The 27,572-nt window shown below is 43.8% G+C and overlaps 1 protein-coding gene across 2 annotated transcripts in view; it reads right to left on the bottom strand.

Moving 5' to 3' along the window:
* Positions 1 to 1,563: 1,563 nt before the first annotated feature.
* ULK1 (unc-51 like autophagy activating kinase 1) overlaps positions 1,564 to 27,572 on the bottom strand; it is an 82,845-nt gene continuing 56,836 nt past the window's right edge. For both annotated transcript variants that reach the window (XM_081966869.1, XM_081966870.1), the window contains 17 exons: positions 26,728 to 26,887; positions 25,409 to 25,469; positions 24,164 to 24,253; positions 22,877 to 23,005; positions 19,299 to 19,453; positions 18,602 to 18,685; positions 17,392 to 17,654; positions 16,289 to 16,473; positions 14,865 to 14,968; positions 14,564 to 14,707; positions 13,261 to 13,448; positions 12,856 to 13,034; positions 12,277 to 12,395; positions 10,143 to 10,300; positions 8,793 to 8,928; positions 8,595 to 8,682; positions 1,564 to 7,854 (listed from right to left, as the gene is read on the bottom strand). In XM_081966869.1, coding sequence (XP_081822995.1) covers positions 8,627 to 8,682; positions 8,793 to 8,928; positions 10,143 to 10,300; positions 12,277 to 12,395; positions 12,856 to 13,034; positions 13,261 to 13,448; positions 14,564 to 14,707; positions 14,865 to 14,968; positions 16,289 to 16,473; positions 17,392 to 17,654; positions 18,602 to 18,685; positions 19,299 to 19,453; positions 22,877 to 23,005; positions 24,164 to 24,253; positions 25,409 to 25,469; positions 26,728 to 26,887 — 2,211 coding nt within the window. In that variant the 3' untranslated portion in view covers positions 1,564 to 7,854; positions 8,595 to 8,626. The remainder of the gene's footprint in view (positions 7,855 to 8,594; positions 8,683 to 8,792; positions 8,929 to 10,142; positions 10,301 to 12,276; positions 12,396 to 12,855; positions 13,035 to 13,260; positions 13,449 to 14,563; positions 14,708 to 14,864; positions 14,969 to 16,288; positions 16,474 to 17,391; positions 17,655 to 18,601; positions 18,686 to 19,298; positions 19,454 to 22,876; positions 23,006 to 24,163; positions 24,254 to 25,408; positions 25,470 to 26,727; positions 26,888 to 27,572) is intronic.

Raw genomic sequence — 27,572 nt, 5'->3', positions numbered from 1 at the left:
CGGTATAGGGTTTCTTGCCTAGGCAGGGGGTTGGACTAGAAGACCTCCAAGGTCCCTTCCAACTCTGCTTTGTATTGTATTAAAATTTGTAACCAAAAATAAAAAACTTTACTTACCCACACACACACACAAAAAGAATTGGGTGTCCCATGTAGATACTATGTTCCTGTGTCATTTGCTCCTTTTAGCACACTGGAAGTCACCTTCAATTTAACAACCCTTTGTTTAGTGAGTTTGAAGTTACAGCAACTCTGAATAAGTGACTTACGACCGTTTTTCAGACTTACGACCGTTGCAGCATCCCAACAGTAATGTGATCAAAATGCAGACACTTTGCAACTGGCTTACACAGGCAGTCCTTGACTTAACAACCATTCGTTTAGTGGCCAAAGTTTCCCAGGGCACTGAAAAAGTGACTTACGACCATTTTTCACACTTGCAACCATTGCTGCCTCCCCATGATCACAGCATCAAAATTCAGATGCTTGGCTGCTGGCTCGTATTTACAACGGTTGCCATGGTGTCCCTGGGGTCATGTAATCCCCTCTTGCGACCTTCTGTCAAGGGGGGGTGGGGGAAACAGATTCACTCAACAACCATGTCGCTAACTTAACTGCATTGATTCACTTAACAAATGTGGAAAGAAAGGTCGTAAACCGGGGCAAAATTCACAACCATTTTCCTGACGGTGAGGACAATTAATCTGTGGAACCACCTGCCTCCAGAAGTTGTGAATGCTCCAACACTGGAAGTTTTTAGAAAGATGTTGGATAACCATTTGTCTGAAGTCGTATAGGGTTTCCTGCCTAAGCAGGGGGTTGGACTAGAAGACCTCCAAGGTCCCTTCCAACTCTGCTATTCTATTCTACTTTATTCTATTTTCTATTCATTTCATCCTATTCTATTCTATTCCTTATTCTATTCTACTTCATTCTATTTTCTATTCATTTCATTTCAGCCTCCTATTCCATTCCATTCGCTTCTACTTCTCTCATTCTTATCCTCCCTCTTCTTTCCCTCTATTCTATTCTACTCTATTCATTTCATCCTCTGTTCTGTTTTCTGTTCTATTGTTTTCTATCATTCTATTCTAATTCAATTCCTATTCCTATTCCCTTTTCTATTCCTATTCCCATTTATATTCCCTATTCTAATTCTAATTCTATTCTGTCCTATTCCTTAAGGGTCTCTCCATGGCGTCACCAAAAATCAAGTGACCTCCAAGGTGACTTCAGCCTGGCGGGCCACCCTTAGCCAAATGTCCCATATATGCTTTTCCAAAAGGCAACTGGACTTGGTTTTTCCTTGAAGACGTTTCACTTCTCATCCAAGAAGCTTCTTCTGTTCTGACTGAAGTCGGAAGTCTGACCTCAGAAGTGAAGAAGCTTCTTGGATCAGGAGCAAAATGTCTTCAAGGAAAAACAAAGTCCCATTGCCTTTGGGAGAAAAGGTACCTTCTTGACAACCATGACAAGAATCTCCAATCAGCAGAACATGCTGGTCAACCAGAAGTCCATCCTCGAGAGAGAGGGGGGGGGGGAAGAGAACAAAGCACCCCAAGAATGAAAAATCAATTTTTTTATTTTCCTGAAGTCGGCGTCATACAACGGAAAGCAAGAATACACCCACGCGCAAAGTCACGTAACACTTTTCCAACAAAAATAAAATAAAATGAAAGGCCAAGTGTCCATCAAACATACTTTCTCACTAACATGAACGGAGTGGCGGTGAAAACTGAAGATCAGTTGGGATCTAAATTCAGACGCTACGTACAAAATGCTGATCACAGTTAACAAACCCATCGAGGGAACGAAACGGATGGAAGATACATCCTAATTTTCCCCCCTCCTCATTTTAAACTCCCCCCCCCATTCCTGACGTGTACAGCTCAATAAATAATTACTTTTCTAACCAAACAAAGAGAACAACAAAAGATCAACAACGTCTCATGCTACATGCAGTTAGTTTGAAAACCTAGAAGGACAAAATAATAACAACAAAGGTACCAATATGGCGTTTAAAAAAAAATGCCTTGTTTCTTTGTGTTGTTTTAATTCAAGCACAGTGGTTAAATTTCAAGTATTGAGAAAATACCGTGTGTACGTGTGAGGGAGACAAATCTCAGTGATTTTCTTTTTCTCTTTTCTTTCTTTCTTTCTTTCTTTCTTTCTTTCTTTTTTCTTTCTCTTTCTTTCTTTCTCTATTTTCTCTCCTGAATGACGTGGACAGCTAAGATGCATTCAAGTCACTAAGGATAGCAGGAAAGTTAGCACTGAATAGACCAAGTGGTTTAGCAAAGTGGGGGGATAAATTGGAAGTTTACAGCCTCAAGAGCAAAAACTGACAGCTTGACAGGTAGAAAAAACTAGTTCAAACCTTTCTCGCACAACAGGGGTGCGTCTTTGAACCCAAAGCAGCAAGAACCAAAATATCTTTAAAGTTTAGATGGGGGATTTTACCAGAAACATATAATAAAGAAAAGATATACTTGATTATTCATGTAATAACTGCAGCTAGAATTGTATTTCCACAAAATTGGAAAAGTGAAGAGATTCCTAGGGATGAGAGGGTGATTAAGAAAATATTAGAATACGCTGAAATGTGTAATTAACATTTGCAAATTAAAGAAAAGGAAGAATCTGATTGTTACAGTATATGGGAGTTATTTATCAATGGTTAGAGAATAAATATGAAAATTAGAAATGAAAGCAGAGGAGTGAAAGAGGGAAATTGTATTAATTATTTTATTGTAAAGTTAAGTAAGTTAAGAAGGGGATTGTTACAATGGTATGTTATGTATTAATATTAACTTTAAAATAGATAAAATAATGAATACGGCTATAATTTTAATTGTTACTGCACAAAATATTTGTACCCAGATGACACACTGTTTAATGAAAGATGGTATGTTGTTATTAAAATAAAAATAAAAAAACTTCTTTAAAAAAAGCTTATCCAATTATCCCCTTCGTGCTTAAACAAGACTTAAAGGAAGAAAATAGCTGAAGTTAACGCAAAAACATGACCTCGTTTGATCAAGGAGAAAAACGCGACATGCATTTTTAAAGCACTGGACGCTCTGATTGGACTTTCGCTGAATGAAGAAAAGATATTGGACCGGTGAGGAAGCTTCTGACCCGAATTCATACGATGATGCAAAAGATTTTAAAGATGAATGAAGAAAGCAGAAGCCTCTTTCTTCGCGCCACGGATTCTTAATTTCAAGAAGAATCATTCACTGTCACACACACAAAAAAACCTGTATGGCAGGGTGACAACGCACTGTAGTAGCCAGCAAGCTAAGCAAATGGAGAGAAGGTACCCTACGTGAACAATTCGAGGCTCATGGGTACAACAATTTATTACAAGATGCCTGCCCAGAACGCAAGGAAAAATAAAAGAAGGTACAAGACTGGTTATAGGGCACATCAAAAACATTTCGGAACCAGTAGGATGCAGCTTCTGAGATCTGCAAGTGGGCATCGCACTGCCGTACGAGGACAAATTATGCCCTGTAAAGATCGCTTGGAAGTGGGAGAAACTTCCAATTGTAATCTACCGGATCCCCTGCATGGATTGCCCCTATGTCTGTGTAGGACAGCTAAGCCACCAGATTGCAAGAACACAAGCGAGCCGTCAGACGAGGAGACCCCGGACGCATCGGTAGCCTCGCATTGCAAGGAACAAAGACACACATTCAATTTCGTAGCTACTAAGATTGTTGGCTGAGCAAGGACAAAAACAGCCAGGGAAAAGGTGGAAGCCTGGGAAGCGGGCCCATTGTCAGTCAACAGGAGTGCTGATTTACCATTGGTTTATTAAATACTTAAGAGCCGAGGGCTTGGCAACAGAAAGAAACAACAGTCAATCGCCATCAATCAACACCAATCAGCCAATAGAGAGAAGTTCCCTGAAGCTAGACTCCAGAATGAGTCCGAAAACTTGGAAAAGTAAATTAAATCTTTGTTCCGGTGACCGACCGAGATTCAATTTGTGTTTGTGTGTGTGGGGGGGATATGTAAGGAATAGAAGGGAATTGTGGAATAATTCCAAAAGGAAGAAGTTGGGTCTGTTAGGATGTTTCGGAGAGTAGATAGGAAGCATTCTCTATTTTCTTTACAGATTTTTTTTCTAACTTATGGGGAAAAAAACACCTTTAATTTTAAAAAATATATTAAAAGTTGTCCCGAGGAGAAGATGGCTTAAGATTTCCCCTCACTCTATTTTGGTGAAGATTTATGAGAAGGGGGGTTGTCTGTCAGCCCTTATCTCAAATTTTACGAGTAGGCGGCATCAGAATGCATGTTGTTGTTGTTTTGGGGGGGAGACAGGGATGTGTGAGGGGCTGAAAAAGATAAATTGCCTTCACAGTTGATTGCCTGGGTGCTGATTGGTAGATGAGAAAAGAGAGATATATACAGAGACAGAGAGAGACAGAGAGAGAGAGACAGAGTCATAGAGAGAGACAGACACCGAGAGACAGAGAGAGACACACACAGAGAGATAAAGATAGAGACAGAGAGACACAGAGAGAGAGACCGAGAGACAGAGACCGAGAGACACACACAGACACAGAGAGAGACACCGAGAGAGACACACACAGAGACACCGAGAGAGAGAGACACACACACACAGACACACACACAGAGAGACACCGAGAGAGACAGAGACACATACACACACAGAGACACACACACACAGAAAGAGATAGAGACACACAGAGAGACACACACAGAAAGAGAGAAAACAGTTACAAGCCATGTTGTAATAGATATGTACAGCAATAGAAAAGTCGCAACCAAATATCACAAACAAAATGGGTATCAGACTTTGGGATAAGTAATGTGCAAATACAGGACGTTATTTGCTCTCGCCCCATCCATCTCAAGGCGTGAGAATATCCCTCCTCTCTCTCAACTTTGGAGTTTTTCACAACTCTTCTCTTCCTAATTTCTAACTACTCTCTTGCCTGTTTTGCACTTCTAGAGACGTTTCTGGAGCCCAACAAATTTAATACTCAGCGCGAGAGAATTCCCCCCCCCCCCCAAAAAAAAGCTGAATATTCATCTTATGGACTAGCTAGAAGAATTCCTATTTCCAATTTTCAAACCATGGCTCGTACTTGAGAATGCCTGAACTGTATTCCTAAACGTCTGGCTAATGCTTGATAATAACTTGATGCTTGATAATACCCAGATATGTTTAGCAGTGCTGGGTTAGTTAGAGACAAAGATATCCTCTATTATTACTATCTATAGATGTGCATCTCCACTCCCATAATTTCACCAGGGCTAAAACAACATTGGCTGGTTTCTTGTTAGTTTAGGCACAATTCAACAATGATGGCTTTTAATCCATAACACCCTATTTCTCTTGAAACCGAGCATTTTTGTACCTAATTTAAAACGCAACCGAATGGCCAGAAATGCCGTAAACAAAAGGCGTGTGAAAATGTTGGTAAAAAAAAAAAAAAAGCCCACCACCCCCGTATGCGTGTAAACGAGGGGGATTTTTTTCTCCTTTTTTAAAAGAAACCTTTTAATGCATTCCATGTAGATTACCCTTTTAAAAACAAAGGTGCAGAACTGGCTCCTAAGTCAATAAGATTGTTCCTTCCTTTACGAGAAAATAAAGGGATGGATTTGTGAACTTGGCTGCGTGCAAAAGGAACGCAACTCGCTCTTATTTTAGAAAAGGCGGCCGGGGTGGGTGGGGGGAAGAACGTCAATATTGAAATCTAGGTTATATTTTCTAAGCATGCTTCTTCACTTTGAATGGACAAAAATTAACCGAATGTTGGATCCCTCCATTTAAAACGAACAAACCAAACAAAAACCACAAACCAAATGCACGCACCACAAAACAAAGCACACCACGCAACACAGACAAAGCTCACGGGTGTGTGCGTGTGTGTAACTCAAGCGTTGGCTCGCAGCTGTGGCGCCGTCACAAGATCAAATGTGCATGTACAGCTCCCACCCCCGCTGCCCCCTCAAACAAACACACGCACACTCCAAAATGCAGAAACACACACACACACACACCATGTCCTAACGTCTCTCTTTTGTGGGAGGGGGGGATGAGCTACTTCATTGCTGTTAAAAACGGGCGGAATGGGGAATTTTAAGTTAAATGCTAAAATGAGAAAACAGACAACTAAAACAAAACAAAAAACTTATTTGCCAAATAAAAATGGGGAGGGGGACCTAGTAAGTTGCAAATACGCAAGCCATCACAACCTTGTCCTTTAGCTCCTGAAAACCATGTTGGTTTGAACAGTATGGAGGAGGAGGAGGAGGAGGAGGAGGAGGAGGAGGAGGAGGAGGAGGAGGAGGAGGAGGAGGAGGAGGAGGAGGAGAAGAGAAGGAAGAAGAGGAAGAAAATGGAAGAGGAGGAGGAAGAGAATGAGAAGAAGAGGAAGAAGAAGAGGAGGAGGAACAGGAGAAGAGGAGGAAGAAGATGGATGAAGAGGAGAAGAGGAGGAAGAAGATGGAAGAGGGGGAGGGGGAGGAAGAGGAGGGGGGGAGAAAAAGAGGAAGAAGAAGATGGAAGAAGGAGGAGGAGGAGAGAGAAAATAAAACAGACCAAGACTGATGTTAGAAAATGTTCAAGTTAGCAACCTGGATTACAGAGAGAACAGGAAAAAGGTGTAGCTGTCCGTCCCCCCCTTATTCTAATAACATACAGTACAGTTAAAACACGTAACATTATACATTATATACACATAAATACATATTGGATCTTAGCAACGTGTGTGTGTGTGTGTATGTGTGTGCAGACACATACTTGTAGTGCAATTTCTGAAGAAAAGAAAACAGAAAAAAAAAACCACAAAGGAATCCTCTACAATGAATTTAGCACACAGCAGAACACGTCAAGAAGTCCCGAACAGTAGACACTTCAGGAGCTGGTACAGAAGATCCAGCCCGCAACCATCGAGTTCAACATCTCCATAAAGTGCTCCTTTGATTCACAAAGCTAGTGTATGTGTGTGTTGTGTATTGCATATGTGTTTTCTTTCCTCTCTTTTCCTGTCCCTCCTGGAAGAGAAGCTATTGATGAGTAGAAGAAGAAACTCCCAAGTTTTCTCCAGAAACTTTGTTGTGCCTTCTCACAGCACCTGTACCTAAATTGGACGAGGGGGTCATTTCCATGCATTTATCAAATGTCCCCTTGCCCGGGTAGAGGAGGCATCTCTCTACCCTAGACGGGGGGTTTTTTTGGCTTCTTGAGAAGGAACATGATCGCTTCAAGATTGGCTCCAACTGCTTGAAAGAGGTCTACGGTCTTCTATGGATGTGTCCACCTCCCCATGGATGGAGAAGGGATGCCCCATCCCACATCCACCACGGGAGAGCATCAGGTCTCATTTCCAGCATCCCAGTGGATGAAGTATGTGGAAGCAAAGCTGAGCTCCAGATCTTCTCCCCCATGCAAAGAGAGAAGAAGAAGCCTGGGAGATGTTGAAGGACATCAAGTACACTGAGATTGGGGAGAGGTGGTGGCAGGGCCCAAGCGTGCAACCAGACAAAGATCTGTAGAAGAACAGGTCTGTTCACCACCAGGGACATCCCTTCCTGGCTGAGCTTCACCTTTCCAATCACAAGAAGCCCCTCGGGTGTCCACTGCCCGCAGTAGACGAAAGTATCTCCAAATGAAGAGGGCCATACTGGCATGGCCATAAGCCCATCTGTTCTTCTTCACAAACAACACAAAAAAAAAAACACCCAGTGGCCGCAAAGCAGGTTTGGTCCTTGGTTTCCTCAGTCCTCTTTCACCAGTTGGAAAAGGCTCCTTCCTGTATCCACCTGTCCCCCAGTTTGCACCAGGCTTAGCAGGAAAGAGGCGCTACTCCTGAAAGAGAAAAAGGAACAGAATGGATATCCGGGAAAGATTTCCCTGCCAATATTCTGACTGAAGCTTCCCAAGAGCATGAAGCAAACTCCTTGTCCTGACAAAATCCCCTTTTATGAATTGACTGTGAATTCTGCTCATTCGCAGCCAGCAAAGTCTTTCAAGGGAGGATTTACAGTCGCAGACCTTAGCTGGCTTGGAGAGCTGCCAGGCCGAGATCTGCAAAACTTGGCCAGGAGTCTCAGAGAGTCACGAACCAATGAAGCGAACTAATGGTCTCCTGCAAACTCCACTCCCCTTTCGCTCCTCTTTTCTTTCCTCTGGGAGGGGCCATCCTTTGTCCACCTGTGGCCTTACTCCCAAGTCGACCCCTGTTCTTTAGCTCTTCCCTTCGTCTGACAACTCTGCGCATGTGCACACTGGGAACAGGCTCCAGCTGTTCTTCTGCCCCACTGATGTCTGACTCCAAAGGCAGCTGATAACTGTCGGACGGCCCTGGCCCCCTCTCTGCCTCCCACACAGAGCCCTCATCAGAGAACTTCCCCAGACTCCAGGACTGGCCCATGTTCCTCCCCAACCTCCTCACTGTCCGAATCTGCTGCCAGCTCTGCTGACCACTGATAGGCCACAACAGCCAACTGGGAAACCAATAATGGCTTCCAAGAAGATGTCCCTTCTAAGATGTCTTCAAAAGGGAGCAGGGTTTAACCCCCAAGGATTTTAGGAACCAAAACAATTACCTGTGTGGGAAAAAAAGAAATGCATCTTATTGTCATGCACAGATTCCTGTTATTAAGCTGGACAGCCGTTGTTCAATGCACATTTTACCTAAGAAGACAGAAGGATACGAGGAATACAATTAATTGACCGTCCCTAAAATGTTCAAAACTCGCAAAACGTTCAAAAGTCACACAAGTCTCTTTCCTGGCCCTCCTTACATTTATTGATGTTCTCAACATCTCCTTGCTCGGTGATGAAGTTCAAGAGACCTTCCATCAAGAGCAACGCTTTCTGGTATCTTTGGACACAGTCGTCTCGGTGGTGGAACATCTCATCCAAAGCGGCAGCCTGGACCTGGGAAGGAAAAACATCTGGAGGTTCTAAGGAGCTGTGGTGGTTAGAATGCAGTAAACCGCTTAGAGAGGACTGTAAAGTAGTATATAAGTCTAAGTGCTATTGCTAGTGCTATTTGTCTGCCTGCATGCCTTCCTTCCTTCCTTCCTTCCTTCCTTCCTTCCTTCCTTCCTTCCTTCCTTCCTTCCTTCCTTCCTTCCTTCCTTCCTTCCTTCCTTCAGTCTGAGTGGTTAGAATGGAGCATTGCAGGCTAACTCTGCCCATTCTCATCAGTTCAATCCGGACTGGCTTAAGGTTGACTCATCCTCCCGAAGTCGGCAAAATGAAGACCCAGATTGTTGGAGGCAAGAGGCTGACTCTGTAAACCGCTTAGAGAGGACTGTAAAGTGGTATATAAGTCTAAGTGCTATTGCTATTGTTCTTCCTTTTCTCCTTCTTTTCTTCCTTCCTTCCTTCCTTCCGTCCTTCCATCTGTCTAAGTGGTTAGAATGGAGCATTGCAGGCTAACTCTGCCCACTCTCATCAGTTCGATCCTGACTGGCTCAAGATTGACTCATCCTTCAGAGATCGACAAAATGAAGACCCAGATTGTTGGGGGGCAAGAGGCTGACTCTGTAAACTGCTTAGAGAAGGCTGTAAAGCACCGAGATGCGGTACATAATTCTAAGTACTATTACTATGCTCCTAATGTTAGGCCTGCAACCATATTTTCTTTTGGATCTTTGGCCTGCCACCCTTTCTATTATTCTATTATGCCTTTTCTATTGTGGGAAAATGGGAGCGAGGATGGTACGGAGTTAGATGCTATGTAGCCATAACAAAATTCCTTTCTAGAAAGGTCATCCTTTTGTCTCCCCACCTGACCGGAACTGGAGGGGTGGAACTGCCAGCATGCAGTGGAAGACTGGACTATATGATGGACTTGTGGGTGTGGGGAAAAGATCTTGAACTTTCAACTGGGTGAGGAAAACTGGGAAGGTTTCAGATTCGGGTTTTCCCAGATGTGCCAACATGGCTCTCTTCATCAATTGGAACTTTGAGCAATACTTTGCCTTGGACTCTGATTTACTTTTGGGTGCCGTTTGGAACCCCGACACCTAATTTTGCCTTAAGATAAAAACACTTGAGTTCACACCCAGAGGCATATCTGAGCCCCCACTGCTGCCACCAACACCATCATCCTACCATGCCACGCCCGGTTAGGTCTCACCTACCATCTGCACAGCGTGGCTGAAGATGAGCTTCTCTGCCGTGATGCTGTTGATGCGGTCCATGAGCTTCTGCTTGTCCACGAACCACCTCTGCAACCTTAAGTTCAGGTGGTGGCACGAAGTGACGCTGCTTTTATACAGATCGTTGAGTTTTCTCACAACTACAGGAAGGACAGGAAGAAAAAGTCACTCAACAGAAAGGAAAATCGGTTGCACGCTTCCTGCAAGACTCCCAAGTCTTTCTTTTCTGGAATATTCCCTGAATGTCCCTGGACCGATTGCAATCAATTAACCTTGAGTACCGTATTAAGAAGGTGGCTCAGTGGCTAAGGCACTGAGCTTGTCGATCTTGGGGTTTTTTTGCCTCTTAATATGGTAAAAGGTAAAGGTTCCCCTCGCACATAAGTGCTAGTCGTTTCTGACTCTAGAGGGCAGTGTTCATCTCCATTTCAAAGCCGAAGAGCCAGTGCTGTCCGAAGACATCTCCGTGGTCATGTGGCTGGCATGACTCAACGCTGAAAGAGCACGGAACGCTGTTCCCTTCCCACCAAAGGTGGTTCCTGTTTTTCTACTTGCATTTTTTACATGCTTTCGAACTGCTAGGTTGGCAGAAGCTGGGACAAGTCACGGGAGCTCACTCCGTTATGTGGCGCTAAGGATTTGAACTGCCGACCTTTCTGATTGACAAGCTCAGCGTCTTAACCACTGAGCCACCGTGTCTGTTTAGGAGCACCTATTAATATTTTTTTCTGCCTCTTCGTTCTATGTTTTATTTTACTTCTGCTTCACTTGTCTCTTTTCAAAAAGGTTGCTCCGTGCATTTTTTTTTCTTTTTAAAGCTGTTTTTTCCCCCCCCCTGCTGAATTCTCTATCGATTTTGAATGCTTTGGAATGAAAAACCAAGTATGCATTTCTAAAAGGTGACATTAAATGACAGGAGTCATCTCCTTCCTATGATTCCCCTTCTACCCTGGAACCAACCCTTGCCAAAGAATGAGTCAGCTGGCTGAGTGATGGCATATTAATTTAAGATCCTGGGCCCAGCTCTGTAATTATTAAGCCGCACCCACATCAATTATCTTTAAGCCCTTAGCTTAGCACATAGCTAAGCGCTGAGAAATCCCTATCAGGTTAATTTAGGTGTTATTTTTCTTTCTCCGAGATTAGCAATCAGGATCTTGGACAAAACAACAGAACCGTATTTGCCTTTCAGAACAAACTAAATAAAACCAAAATAGAACCGTCTCCAACTGGAAAAAGATGGGAAAGGAACAAGTATAGACCACAGGGGAGAAGATGAAAATTAGATTAGCGCCATTCCCTTTGGATGTTCTTGAAGAACTTCAAGACCGGATTATGTCACCAAGCCTGGAGGTCCCAGGGATCTAGTAGATTGCTCTATTATTGAGGTGGATATACTTATTCTCAATCTGCCAGAGGTCTTCCTTCCTCCATCCCTCCCTCTTTCCTTGTCCTTCCTTCCTTCCTTCCCTTTCCTCCTTCTTTCATTCCTTCCCTTTCCTTCCTTCCCCATCTTTCCTCCATCCCCCCTTCCTTCCTTCTTTCCTTCCTTCCCTCTTTCTTTCTTTCCTTCCCTCTTTCCTCCCTCCCTCGTCTTTTCTTCTTTCCTTCCTTGTCTTTCTTTCCTTCCTTTCCTACTTTCCTCCTTGTCTTTCCTTCTTTTCTTCCTTCCTCCCTTCCCTCCACCCTCTCTCTCTCCTTTCCTTCCTTCCCTTCCTCCTTCCTTCCTTGCCTTTCCTTCCTTCCCCCCTTCCTTCCTTCTGCCTGAACCAGCCCTTGCAGTCTTCTTGGTGAGGTTTTTCAGAGCAGATTCGCCACTGCCTCCTTCCTAGGGCTGAAAGAAAGCGACTGTCCCCAAACCATTTCACCGGCTTCGTGGCTGCGAACTAGAACTCCCGCCCTCCCAGTGTCTGCCCTCGTGCCTTAACCATGACGGAAATTCTGAGCGACAATAATTACTAAGATGACGGAAGAAGCACCCAGTTCTCCCAATGGCTAGACGGTAAGCAAAGACAAGTTCTCGCCTCTACGGCTACTTAAAACTCTCTTCGAAAGGCTTGCTGGGGAAACGAAAAATAGGCATTCCTTGCAAGGTTTTGGGTCCGCAAATACTTACTTTGCTTGACGGTGGAGGAGAGACACAGCTTGCCTGCTCGGATCTGGTCAATGGCCATCTGAAGCCCGGCGGACAGCAATTCAGCCACTTTCAAGTACAAGACCAGCTGTTCTGCATAGCTTCAACACAACAAAACAAGAAGTCAATGGAGGTGCAGGAGGAAGCGACACTGTTGTTTGTTTACCCTTGGGTTGAAGCCACAGGTTGGACCTCCCCCCCGATATTAGAACTACTGTTGATCTCTGCTCCTTCCGTAAGAAACTCAAGACCCACCTGTTCCGACTAGCCGGCCTGGCCCATTTGTAATCATAAGTAACATCTATTACTGACCTTCCTGGATGGCTTTTTAAATTTTAAGGTTTTAATTGGTTTTAGATTGTTTTTAACTATTAATTAGTTTGGGCTAATATACAGACTGTATGTTTACGTTGTTTGTCTGGGTTTTCATGTTGTGCTTTGTTGTTTTTATATATGCGATGTCTGTACACCGCCCCGAGTCCCTGCGGGGAGAGGGGGCGGTTTATAAATTTAATAAACTCAAACTCAAACTCAAACTCCCACCTGGGTGTTGCTATTTACCTCCATTCCTTGCTGAGCAAACTGATTTGGTCAGCAACGACGCTTTCCTGGAGCTGGTACTCCGAGGCCACCGAGCTGGACATCTCATTGGCGCTACCTTTGATGGCGGCGAGCTCCATCACATAGTGGACAAAAGCCAACGTGAACCTCAAGCTGCACAAGATGTCCGTGTGCTCTTGCTGAAAAGGCAGAAGTGGACACAACGTTAGGAGGGTCTGTCTGCTAAGATTGTTGTTGTTAGTCGCGAAGTTGTGTCCACAAGTCTTAAAGTTCCCAAGTTTGGACACCCCTGGTTTACATGTACGGATAAGAGGAGTATAATGGATATTTAACAAGGTAGAAATGTTGCAAAGATGATATTTATGTTTGAAAATAAATACATAAATGAAAAAAAAAGAAACTCACTTCCATGAGGGTCTCCTCTGGTAGCTCAGGTGCCTCAAAGGTAACGGCTCCTTGCAGGTTGGCAGCAATTGGATCAGCCAAGGTGTATCTGAGCCCTGATGGAGCTTCAAGGATTTCCCCACCGGCTCCCATAATGAAGTGGCGCCCGCTGTAAGATCCTCCGGAACTAAGAGAGCTTGAGGATCCTACTAAGAGGAAAAAAACAAAATAAAAAAGCAGAATATACAACGCAAAACTTAGGAAGTCGAACAACCAAAGGAAAACAAACGCCCTCCTCTTCACATCTAAATCCGTGGGATTTTTTTTTTTTTTTAGCAAACTGTGGGAATGCCACAGCACTGATGATGTTACCTAGTTGGGTCATGAAATGTCTGCAAGAAAACAATCAAAAGCTCAGGGACCACCAAGGATCCCACAGTCCCCCTCCTCCTGCTCCCCAAACCCCACACCTTCCAAGGATTGATGATATTACCTAGTGGGATCAAGAAACATTTGCACTAAGGACCTCACAGTCCTCCTCAAACCACACTCCTTCATGACGCTGATGGGGTTACCTAGTTGGGGAATGAAACATCTGCAGGAAACCACCAAGCTCAGAGGACACTTAAGACCTCACAGTTGAACCCTGAGCTATTGTCCTCTAACAATTTCTTCATTGTACAACGTAAAGAGACGGACTACAATTCTATCTACTTCGTGGTTTGGTGTTGTGGCCCTCCAGTAGCTAGTGGAGCTGGCAGCAGTGAGGAGGTTGGGGAGGAACATGGGCCAGTCCTGGGGGCTGAGGAAAGCTCAGACGAGGGTCTGCGTCAGAGGCAGAGAGGGAGCTAGACAGCAGTGAGGCAGAGGAACAGCAGGAGCCTGTTCCCAGGGTGCGCATGAGCAGAGCTGCCAGAAGAGAAGAACAACTAAGAAAGCAGGGTCAACTTAAGAGTAAAGCCACAAGAGTAAAGGTGCTTGGCCCCTCCCAGAGGAAACAAAAGAGGAGCGAATGGGGAGGGGGCTTTTGCAGGAAACAATTCGTTCCTTCGGTCGTTTCAAGAGTGGAAAGTTCTGTTCGTGACTTTAAGAGACTCTGTGCCACGTTTTGCCTTGCCCTGCAGTTGGACACTAGTTATCTGGCAGCTCTCCAAGCGAGATAAGGTGCGTGTGGATAAACATTCCTCTGAAAGACTGTTTGCTAAGCCTGGCTGACTGCGAATGAAAGGAATTCCCAGTCATGCAAATAAAAGAGGTTTTGCTGGGACCAAGACTCTTGATTCCTGCTTTTTAAGGAAACCTGGGTCAGTACAGTTTGGGGTACCTGAATACATTCTGGTTCGGGTGGTTTGCGGCGGTGTTGTCCCAGCGGGAGGTGACCCAACGGTGAAGACCACCGGTGAAGGGCTTCCTGAGCCACCTTCTCTGGCCCCCGAGTGAAGGATTCCTCCACAACCCATGGAAGGAGCTAGGGAGAAAGGATGAACATCTCAACTCAAGTTTCATGGATGCAGGAGAAAAGTTTTGTAGACTAAAAAATAGGGGGAGGGGGGTGGATCGGTTAAGGACGAAACCGCCCCTCCCCCAACCATGAAGACACCCCCAAATATCTCCGTTTCCAGCACCTGTTATCTCCATGGGCTTCTCGTTGTTGAGGCTATCATTATTGCCAGCTTCCCCGAAAGCAGCTTTCAGAAGCAGGTCGGTGAGGCGGCCAGTGCTGAGCGATCTGAAAAATGAGAAAATGCCATTTTAGAGACGGCCCCGTCCACATTTCCTGGTAAAATAAGTGGGAAAATCCCACTGGGGGACAAACTCTTCATGAATTTGGAGAGCATCCTCAATTTGGGAGGGGGGGGGGACCTTTCTGGCTGTTGTGTGGAGGATGTGAATGTGAAGGCAGCACATTGGAGAAACTCATAAAAAATGAGTATCTGTTCCACCTCCCCGCATTTTGAAAGGCAAAAAAAATGCAAACCCCACCCACTTCTAGCATTGATGATGTTACCTAGTTGGGTAATGAAAGGTCTGCAAGAAAACAACCAAGCTCAGAGAGCACCAAGGGTCCCAGTCGTTGTCCTCTTCCTCCTTTCCCTCCTCCTCTTCCTTTCCCTCCTCCCCCCTGCAAATTCCACTCTTTCTACAATACAATAGCAGAGTTGGAAGGGACCTTGGAGGTCTTCTAGTCCAACCCCCTGCCTAGGCAGGAAACCCTATACCGTTTCAAACAGATGGCTATCCAACATCTTAAAGACTTCCAGTGTTGGGGCATTCACAACTTCTGGAGGCAACTTCTGTTCCACTGATTAATTGTTCTAACTGTCAGGGAATTTCTCCTCAGTTCTAAATTGCTTCTCTCCTTGATTAGTTTCCACCCATTGCTTCTTGTTCTACCCTCAGGTGCCTTGGAGAATAGCTTGACTCCCTCTTCTTTGGGGCAGCCCCTGAGATATTGGAAGACTGCTATTCTGTCTCCCCTAGTCCTTCTTTCTCTTAAGCTAAACATACCCAGTTCCTGCAACCGTTCTTCATATGTTTTAGTCTCCAGTCCCCTTCTAGCACTGATGATGTTACCCAGTTGAGTCATGAAACGTCTCCAAGAAAACCACCAAGCTCAGAGAGCATCAAGGATCCCACAGTCCTCCTCCTCCTCTTTGCAACTCCCCCCCCCCATCTTTATAGCACTGATGATGTTACCTAGTTGGGTCATGAAACGTTTGCAAGGAAACAACCAAGCTCAGAAACCTCTAAGGACCCCACATGTGACTGGGTTACAATAATACAATACAATACAATAGTAGAGTTGGAAGGGACCTTGGAGGTCTTCTAGTCCAACCCCCTGCTTGGCAGGAAACCCTATACCGTTTCAGACAAATGGCTATCCAACATCTTCTTAAAGACTTCCAGTGTTGGGGCATTCACAACTTCTGGAGGCAACTTCTGTTCCACTGATTAATTGTTCTCACTGTCAGGGAATTTCTCCCAAGTTCTAAGTTAGTCTGTCTGCAAGCCAACTTTGACTTTTATTTTTGCTTGTGAGGATTCCCACCTGCCTTTGGCGTCTTCCATCGGCCTCAAGCTGAGACCCCCTTGTGGGTAAGGTAAGTGTCCCATTTCTTTCAAATCTGGCAGGGTCTTGTTCCTCGTTGGCGTGATGACAACAGCTTGGTGGGCCAAGAGAGCAAACAGGTTTTGGGAGCTGGGGTTTTTACTGAACTCAAAGGGGGACCTTGCCTAGATTTAAAAACACAAACAAAAAAACAAAACCCAAACATTAAAAGGAAGGAGAGACGTGATCAAAATGGATAGAAATGGGACATTTAGAAAACGCAATTTTAGGCTTCTGGTCACACCGAACATTTTTGGAACTTGTGTAAGACACCATACAACAAAGAGGATTTGCTAAGCAGCGAAATAATTGCTCGATTGAGGTGACCCCCTCGTTCTCTTCTCCCAAAAAAACCCGGTTTGGTGGAGTGATTAAGGTGCTGGATGAGAAACCAGGAGACCGTGAGTTCTACTCCTTCCTTAAGACAAGGAAGTTGGCTGGATGTCTTTGGGGCAATCACCAGGAGTTTGGGAGTTCTAGTCCTTCCTTAAGACAAGGAAGTTGGCTGGGTGACTTTGGGGCAATCACCAGGAGATTGGGAGTTCTAGCCCTTCCTTAAGACAAGGAAGTTGGCTGGGTGACTTTGGGGCAATCGCCAGGAGATTGGGAGTTCTAGTCCTTCTTTAAGACAAGGAAGTTGGCTGGGTGACTTTGGGGCAATCACCAGGAGATTGGGAGTTCTAGTCCTTCCTTAAGACAAGGAAGTTGGCTGGGAGACTTTGGGGCAATCACCAGGAGATTGGGAGTTCCAGTTCTGCCTTAGGCATGAGAACTGGCTGAACTACCTGGGCCAATCATCAGGAGACCATGAGTTCTAGTCCTTCCTTAAGACAAGGAAGTTGGCCGGGTGACTTTGTGGCAATCACCCGGAGACTAGGAGTTCTAGTTCCACTTTAGGCAGGAAAGTTAGCTGGGTGACTTCAGGCCAGTCCCTCTCTCTCTCTCTCATACGGTTGTGATTGGGGGCACGTTAGATTGACACAACCTCTCAATTTAGAACTTTCAAATTCCACCCAAAGGGGCCCTGAGGAAGGGTAGACTACCTTGGTTGGAGAACCCAAAATGGTGGGCAAGGGAGTCCTCTGCATGAATTCGGAGAACTTTGGAGAAGACCTGAGGGGCCGACCAGACTGAAAGCTGGGTAGACGCGTGGCCTGAGCAGCTGGGATGGGGCTGAAGTGGGGGACCAGGGGATCCGAGTACTGCTTGGTGACTTTTTGCCGGCAGGAATGGAAGTCGGAGAGGTTGGGAGCGCTGTGAAGACGGTAGCCCAGTCCTCGCACAGAAGGATCCGATCCTGAAGCATCTGAAGGGAAGAGGAATAAAACAGAAGAGGGAGTGAAGAGCAGAATATGCAACATTAAAAAAATGGCTTTATACCTGGATGGCTCCTAGGGTGAGCCGAAAAACAGAAAAGGGAAGCAGTATGCTCCCTCCCATATTTGAGCATACCAGGGGTTGTGACACAATACATACCTATTTCCCTGGCTTAGCTGATAAAGGAGGAGCCTGTGGCTTAGTGGCTAATGCAACTGCCTGATATGTAATACAGCCCAGGTTCGATTCCCAGTAAGGGTATGGCTAGCTGATGAGAGCTAAATAGCTTGAAATAGATCTATACTAGTCTCCCTTTATTTATTTATCAGCACAAATGCAGTGTGTGTGTGTGTGTGTGTGTGTGTATGGTGTCACAACCCCTGGTATGCCCAAATATGGGAGGGAACACACTGCTTCCCTTTTCTGTCTTTTGGCTCACTCCAGGATACCATCCAGGCAGAAAACCATATTTTTAATGTTGCCTTTGTTACATTTGTTTTGTATTTGTGCTGATAAATAAATAAAGGGAGACTAGTATAGATCTATTTCAAGCTATTTAGCTTTCATCAGCTAGCTATACCCAGTAAGGGTAAGGCTAGCTGATGAGAGCTAAATAGCTTGAAATAGATCTATACTAGTCTCCCTTTATTTATTTATCAGCACAAATACAACAGACACATACACACACACACACAAAAGATATAGATAGATAGATGAGATAGTTGGAAAGACAGACAGATGGACGGACGGACAGACGGATGGATAGAGACAGATGATGGATGGGTGGATAGATACAGAGAGATGATAGATAGATAGATAGATAGATAGATAGATAGATAGATAGATAGATAGATAGATAGATAGATAGATAGATAAGAGTGTCCAGAAAAAGGAGTGATGGAGACGTTTCAAAGAACGATTCGACATCAGACGTACCTGATATGGGCACCCGAGTTCTCAACTCAGTTCCGAGAGGACACGGGATGATCATCTGGTCTGACTGCTCTGGAATTGTTCCAACTTCAGGAAAAGGAAAACCAGCATGATGAGAAATCACACACTCCGAGGGGGAGAAGAGTTGTGGTGGTGCAGTGGTTAGAATGCCGTACTGCAGGCTAATTCTGCTGACTGCCCACTGCCAGCAGTTCAATTCTCACTGGGGCTCAAGGCTGACTCAACCTTCCCTCCTTCCGAGGTGGGTAAAATGAGGACCCAGATTGTTGGGGGGCAAGAGGCTGACTCTGCAAACTGCTTAGAGAGGGCTGTAAAGCCAAGTGAAGTGGTATATAAGTCTAAATGCTATTGCTAGTGCTATTGCCCTTCCTTCCTTCCTTCCTTCCTTCCATCCATCCATCCATCGGGACTTTGCTGGAGAGGAATTCACTTTAAAACTAAATAAAAGGGGTTTTATCGGAACGAGGCGTTGGCTTCCTGTTTTTGGGAAGCCGAGGTCAAAACACCTGATTTGTGTTTGTGGGGACATGCAGACAAGGGATGTCCCCCGTGTCAGGACAACAAACTCTACAAAACCCACCTTATGAAAATCCATCAAACCAATGAGCTGGGCTCCATTGGATTCTTGGGTCTTTGTCCAGCCCTCCCAACGTCCAACATATCCGTCTGGATAGCCTACCTTGAGGAGAAGGTGTGTAAGGCTTGGCACCACCAAAGGAGAACCTTCTAGGGGATGGCACTGTTCCATGCTCCCCAGCCGAAAACGGAGGGGACGGGCTGGCTTTCAGGAAGCCAAGTGGACTCGTGCTGCCAGATCGTTTGACAGGATTAGACCTAGTGGAAAAGAGAATTTGTTGGTTCCAGATTGTGCATAGCAGGAAGAGAAGAGTCGACAGAGGATCACCCATTCCACCTTGCGTTGTTGACCTTCAAGTGCCACGACAAGAGAGGAGACCAAACATTGCTCCTCAGTTCTAAATTTGCTTCTCTCCTTGATTGGTTTCCACTCGACTTGTCGAAGTCCAACCTGTTTCCATCCTTTGCCAGACACACAGACCCTCGGCTAACCAAAGCCCAAAAGAATTCACAGGCGGGCTTCTTGTCATCCATCTTTTCCTTCCAACCCAAAGAAGCTGCTCGCTTTCAGAGGCTGCATCCCTCAATGAAAAGGTGCCACCTACACAAGATGAATAGGCTCCATCCTATGCCTCTAAGCCAGACATCCGGGCAACATGACTGGTTCCCGAATCCAAAAACTGCATGCCAAAAGCGTGGCTCTGTCATGTTCTGTGTAATTACAGATAATGACACATCAGAGAAACGGCTGAGATGTCTGACTAAGCAGGTGAGCCCGAACAAATAATATAAATACACACGTGCACACATACTTTGCCATGTTGGATTTTCCAGGTAGGTAGGTAGGTAGGTAGGTAGGTAGGTAGGTAGGTAGGTAGGTAGGTAGGTATAGATAGATAGATAGATAGATAGATAGATAGATAGATAGATAGATAGATAGATAGATAGATAGATAGATAGATAGATGTAGGTAGGTAGGTAGGTAGGTATGGATAGATAGGTAGGTAGGTAGGTAGGTATAGATAGATGATAGATAGATAGATGATAGATAGATGATTGATAGATAGATAGATGATTGATTGATTGATTGATAGATAGATAGATAGATAGATAGATAGATAGATAGATAGATAGATAGATAGATAGATAGATAGATAGATGTAGTTCCATAACAAGGAAGGCCCAGCAGCGTCTTTACTTTCTCAGGAAACTGAGGAAGGCACATCTTCCACCACACATCTTCACAACCTTGGTTTGGGAATTGCACCGTTTCGGATCGCAAGACCCTACAGCGAATAGTGAGGACAGCAGAGAAGATCATCGGGGTTGCTCTTCTTCCCTCTGTCATGGACATATGCACATAGGCAGGGGGTTGGACTAGAAGACCTCCAAGGTCCCTTCCAACTCTGCTATTGCATTGCATTGCATTGCATTGTATCTATCTATCTATCATCTATCTATCTATCTATCATCTATCTATCTATCTATCTATCTATCTATCTATCTATCTATCTATCATCATCTATCTATCTATCTATCTATCTATCATCTATCTATCATCTATCTGTCTGTCTATCTATCTATCATCTATCTATCTATCTATCTATCTATCTATCTATCTATCATCTATCTATCTATCTATCATCTCTGCCCGGAAAATCCAACATGGCAAAGTTCCCTAACACATAATCATAGCCCAAGAAGAGGTGATCACATTTAAGGTGATGCAAAACAGAAATGTCCATGCTCCAAAACTAAGAGGAGTTTTGTCTTGTGCAAACAGCTGGGATTCTCCCACAGAATGCAAAGCTGGGGGCTTGTTTGAGTACTGCCCCCCCCCCACTGCACAGCTTTGGCGGTATGTTCCCCAGATGTCCTCCGAAGTTGAGCGGTCAAGTCCAGCTTTTCATGTCATAAAATGGCAGAAGAATCACATGCGTTTAATTGCATCATTTCACTGGCTTTCATTGCATCCATTTGTTTGGTTTAATTGCATCAACCTTAATTGCATTGGCTGTTCAGGGCAAACCCCAAAGTGAAAAGAAGCCAGTTTTAAATTCTCATCCTGACACTACCCACAAAGTTGAAATTAGGCTCTGGTTCACAGCTATGTCTCATCAAAAGTCAGACACTCAAATTAAACTTCAAAGAGTTTTAAGAGCTTGCAAAATAATGCACCAAGTTTGACCTGGTCCATATTTTTAAGCCTCTTCTGACAATCCTGTAGTTGCGTGAATCTTTCGGGCCCAAAAGCTAGAATGAAACATGGTGCCAAGCTGAGGTTTTTTTGAATTATTTCCCACCTATAGACAGAATCTTGCCAGACTGAGGACTCTATATCTGTCTCCAGAATATACTTTGGGAACTGTTAGGGAGAGGCTGCCTTCAGCTTCTTTCCCTCACAGATAATATCCAATCTGAGTTGCCTCTAAGTCCTCTTGGGAATCCAGACTACATCCCATCACACTGTGTTTACTCTCTGTCTGTCTGTCCCTCTATCCCTGTCTAACTGTCCATCTCTCCTTCCATTCCTCCATCCCTCTGCCTGCCTGCCTGCCTGTAGATCTATCTATCTATCTATCTATCTATCTATCTATCTATCTATCTATCTATCCATCCATCATCTATCATCTCATCTATCTATCTATCTATCTATCTATCTATCTATCTATCTATCTATCTATCATCTATCTATCTATCATCTAATCTATCTATCCATCCATATACATCTATCATCTATCTATCAAATCCCTGTCTTCTATCTATCTTCCATCTATATTCTATTATCTATCTATCTATCTATCTATCTATCTATCTATCTATCTATCTATCATCTATCTATCTATCTATCAAATCTCTGTCTTCTATCTATCGCCCATCTATATTCTATCATCCATCTATCCATCCCTCCATATATCTTTCTATCTATCGTATATCTATAATCTATTGTCCATCATCAACCTATCCATCTATCCATCCATCCATCCATGAGCCATGGTTGCAAAGTGGTTAGAATGCAGCATTGCAAGTTGATTTGGCTGACTGCCTATTGCCAGCACTTCGATCCTGATTGGCTCAAGGTTGACTCAGCCTTCCATCCTTCCAAGGTCAGAAAAATGAAAACCCAAATTATTGGGGGCAAGAGGCTGACTCTGTAAACCACTTAGAGAAGGATGTAAAGCAGTATATAAATCTAAGTGCTATTGCTAAGTTCTTATCTATCTATCTATCATCTATCTATCTATCATCTATCTATCTATCATCTATCTATCTATCTATCTATCTATCATCTATCTATCTACCTACCTACCTACCTACCTACCTACCTAAATACCTACCTACCTATTTCATAGTCATATAACTGCCAATCAGGCCCCAAACCAAGAATGACACATAACAATCCTTCCAAGCTTCTTTATTGTTTCACACCTATAGACAGAATCTTGCCAGGCTGAACACTCAAAACTATCTGCCTCTATATAATAATATACTCCGGGAGCTATTAGGGAGGAGCTCCTTTCACTCTTTCTCCAACACATAACATCCAGGCTGAGTTGCCTCTTAGTCCCCTGGAATGCATTCCCTCCCTCCTGGAAACCCACCTTCTCCCCACATTGCATCACCCCATCGCTGGCAAAGAGGTTAAATCAGAGTCCACCTCCCTAACAGCCCAATACTCACCGTGGCAAAGTATATTGATTGGGGGATTGAAGATTCTGCTCAATCCGGCGGTAATTTTGGATCTGTGTAGGGACTGGAATGGGTATTGATTGTCCAGGTCTAGTGCTGGGTGAAAATTGGCTGGATCGCCTGTGAAGAGACAGAGACAGAAGATAGACAAGTGATGGTTACAGCAAAGCCAGGACTACTGAACTCCCTGGGCATGGGGAGGATGAAGGAGAAAAGTTCTGCAGAGCGTCCTGTCGCCTTAAACTGTGGTTTGCTTTAATCCCAGCTTGTTGAGCAAATTTTAGAGGCCCCGTTCACCCATTAAAACAAGTATAGAATAACAGCATTGGAAGGGACCTTGGAGGTCTTCTAATCCAACCCCCTGCTTAGGCAGTAAACCCTACACCACTTCAGACAAACGGTTATCCAACATCTTCTTTAAAACTTCCAGTGTTGGAGCATTCACAACTTCTGGAGGCAAGCTGTTCCACTGATTAATTGTTCTCACTTTCAGGAAATTCCTCCTTAGTTCTAAGTTGCTTCTCTTCTGCTTGATTAGTTTCCACCCATTGGTTCTTATCCTGCCTTCAGATGCTTTGGAGAATAGCTTGACTCCCCTCTTCTTTCTGGCAACCTGATATTGGAAGACTGCTATCATGTCACCTTTAGTCCTTCTTTTCATTAAACTAGACATACCCAGTTTCTGCAACCGTTCTTCAGATGTTTTGGCTTTAGACTAAGCCTTAAACCAATGTTTTGCTTAGTGCAATGTCTCATGTAGTGTAGTTGTTCTCCAATAGCTGGAGAAGATCTAAGCAGACCTCACTTTAAATCTACCCTCAGGGTCATTCTGGTTGAGGAAAGTCAACTTGAAATAGTTTTTCAAGGGGAAACAGGTTGAAGACATTTTCTTGGATTGATTTCCAGGATCTTGTCCTTCCTTAGAGGATAAGGTGGCAGGGCAATATTCTGGACCATTCACTTTCTAACCATCTGCAACCTCTCGCCTTCCCACTCCATCCCCAGAAATGATCCAGGAGGGAACATCTTATGCCAAGTGGCTTTCACCAAAAGGATGATCCCTCCAGAGCAAGGAATGGCCCTGTCCTTGAGAAAGGAGGACTATTTCTTCTCCTGTGGAAGTTCACAGAACTTCGCTTCCTATTTCTCTGGCTACAAATGAGACCAAGAACCAGGATAGGACATCCCATGCTAGCGTAAATGGGGTGGACAAGACAGGGCACTATCTTATGGTTTTCGTCGGGAGGGTGAGGAATACCATCTCAGATTCTGTCTTACCCGGATGGGCTGGGAGAATTGCTGTATGGAGGAGAAGGAGATGGAGTCCTTCCTTGGCTTTCCAAGTCAGCAGAAGTCACCAGGGAGCTCCTACAGAAGTCCAAGGACAGAAGAAAACACGAATCACTAATGCATTTACACCAGAGAGGTGATGGTTACCAACCAACTCCATCAACAGTTGGAGGTTTCTTTTGTGTGTGTGCGTGCGCGCGTGTAATTTTATTTTAATACAAACAATCCATCTTCCATTAAACAGTGTGTCATCTGCATACAAATGTCTTGCACAATAACAATTAAAATGTACATCCATATTCATTATTTATCTACTCTTAATACTGATACACATAACATGTCTAATACTGTAAGAATCCTCTTCTTATTTAATTCTATTGATATATTTTCTATATTTCACTAATCGACTTCCATTTCCAACTTTCATATTTATTCTCTAGCCATTGGTAAGAATACTTCCCATATAATATAATATTCAGTTTGTTCCTTCTCTTTAATGGCAACTGTTAACATATTCATTTCTGCACATTCTAATATTTTCCTAATCACGTTCTCCTCCGTGGGAATCTCTTCACTTTTCCAATTTTGTGCAAATACAATTCTAGCTGCTAGTTATCACATGAATAATCAGATATACATTTTCTTTACTAGAAGTTTCTGGTAAAATCCCCAGCAAAAATATTTCGGGTTTCAAATTGATTCAAATTGATGCCCTAATTGTTGTATCCTCTTCTCCAACCAAGTATGCATTTTTGTCCAGTATTTTTTGGCTTCTATACATGTCCACCCCATATGGTAATATGACCCAGGTATCTGGTGCCATTTCCAACATTTAGCTGGCTTGTCTTTAAACATCTTTGCCAATCTTGCTGGTGGAATAGTCAGAGATTCTGAGAGTTGTACGTCTCAATGAATCTGGAGAACACTTGATTGAGAAGATATTAAGATATGACGGTCTTCATAAAACTTTAAAACTATACAGAAATCACAAAAGCGTCATCTTGGACTTCAGATTTCAAAGCAGAAGCATCTGTTGGTACTACTAGAAAATCTTTACTGAATGTTAAAATCTTCCTTTAGTTGTTTATTTTAGGGACGCCAAATGGGTGGTTTGTTTATTCTGTTCCAAAAACGGCTGACACACCAGTCAGGAGACATTGAATCTTTAGCTCATTACAATCAAATTGCCCCGCAAGAACAAAACTAAAAGCGATTTTTGTTTTTCCACCTTACCCACTTCCCATCAGACTGTCCTGGATCAGTTTGCCTCCGGCAACTTCTGTAGCGATATCGCCTAAAATCAAAAAAGGAAAAAAGAAAAAGGAATTTTGCTTTAAAAAAAAAAAACAATGCATGTTTATATCCACCTTGCAAAACTGTGCACAGATACACCCATAACAAAGAATTTTTGAAGGCAGAAGGAGGTTTCTTTAAACAGCTGATCAGCTACGAAGCTCCAAGGCAGAGAAACAGAAAGTTAAACATCCTTCTAACCATGGGGGAGGAAAAAATAACAGAAAGTAATTAATCCGCCCTAGGGGGAAAAAATATTTCTGCTTTATATGGGGAGCCATCAGACTCTGGTGGTGGTTTTATCCTGGCTTATGATCAAGAGGTCTATCTTGAGTTCGGGAGTTGAGCAGCTTCTGTTGAATTTGAGCCCGAAAAACTGTGGGCTCCAGTTGAGCTGGCAGCCGAGTCGGACAGTGAGGAGGGTTGGGGAGGAGCATGGGCCAGTCCTGGAGGCTGAGGAAGGCTCGGACAAGGGCTCTGCATAGAGGCAGAGACAGGGCCGAGGCTGCCTGGCAGTGACCAGCTGCCTTCGGAGCTAGACATCAGTGAGGCAGAGGAACAGCTGGAGCCTGTTCCCAGTGTGCGCATGCGCAGAGCTGCCAGAAGAAAAGAACAACTCAGAAATTGGGGTCGACTTGGGAGTAAAGCCACAGGTGGAAGGTGATTGCCCCCCCCATAGGAAATAAAAGAGGAGCGAAAGGGGAGTGGGCTTTTGCAGGAAACAATTTGTTCGTTCGGTTGTTAGATTCGTTTCAGGAGTACGAAGATCTGTCCGTGAATCTCATTTTGATATTTTCTTATTTCCCCTCCCGCTGTTTTAATCACGTGTCGTCTGAGATACTTATTTCATGTTTTGTTCCTTTTTCTTTCTACTGATATCTTTTTTTCAAGCCACTCATAAAATCGCCCCCGTGTCCTATTAGTACCCTGATTCCTCTTTATCCTTTATTCTCAATGACAACCTATTCATTTCTGCACTGTGTAATATCTTCTTTATTACCTCCCCTTCCGAAGGTCTGGCATGTTGTATAAATGTAGTCTATGTCGTTGTATTTGTGTGTTTAAAATAAAAAAAATTAAATATAAACAAAAGCACACACACAAAAAAAGGGGGGGGGATGCTGTTGGGACCAGGAATCTGCTTCGTGCTTTTTGGGGAAGCTTAGGTGACAACACCGATGTTCCAAAATGCACCGTTTCTCTACCACTCGTGTTCCACTCAAGTTCCCCCCGGGGCTTTGGCATCAAACTCCTCTTACTTGTAAACTGGGCTGGCACCATCACAAAGTCATCGGTGTCGCAGGATGAATTTTTGCTGCTGCTTCCCGCCGATTCCTTAGACCGGTGGAGGAAAGCTGGGGAGCCCGGCTGTGGGAAGGCTGGGGTCTTCTCCTGGAGATGGGGCATCTCACCAAGCGACTTCTCAGGGAAAAGAGGAGGAGATACAGGTTGAAAAAAAAAACACATTGTTGGACAAGGAATGTTAGTCGTCGCTGCCAATGCTTTGCTACCGTATTTTTCAGAGTATAAGATGCACCTTTTTTTTCTTTACTAATTTCATTAATATTTTTTTGTTGTTGTTTAGATTTTGTTATAAAGATGTAATCTCTCCGGGGTACTTATAAATTCTAGCAATAAATTTTTGTCTAGATTTATTATAATATAAATATAAATGATTCCAGACAAAAGCACGTTTAAACAAATAGAGTTAAATGAGAATGATGGTATATTGAGGGTATAAAGGTTTCTGATTTAAAACGTACAATTCAATATGAATGAAGTATAAAGAATGATTGCAGTAACGCACGAAATTTATTTGTAACCAATCAACATGCTTTCTGGAAGATGTAATGAAGAGTGTTTTTGTGTGTGTTTTTTGTTTAATTAAAACAATTTTTAAAAAAAAAGAAAAAAAAAGATGCACCTTTTTCCCTCAAAAAAGAGGGTGAAAATCTGGGAGGGTCCTATAGACTGAATACAGCATTTTTGACCTACTGAAACCCCGCCCCTTTCACAAAAATGGATGTGCATAGCCTTTAGGAGGCTTCCAGAGTGCCCCTGGGGATTGGGGAGGGCAATAACGAGCAAAAAAAAGGGCCATCTT

The sequence above is a fragment of the Natrix helvetica genome (assembly GCF_964273705.1).
Source record: "Natrix helvetica genome assembly, chromosome: 14".
Classification (NCBI taxonomy): Eukaryota; Metazoa; Chordata; class Lepidosauria; order Squamata; family Natricidae; genus Natrix; species Natrix helvetica.
This window is presented reverse-complemented; position numbering and strand designations above follow the sequence as displayed.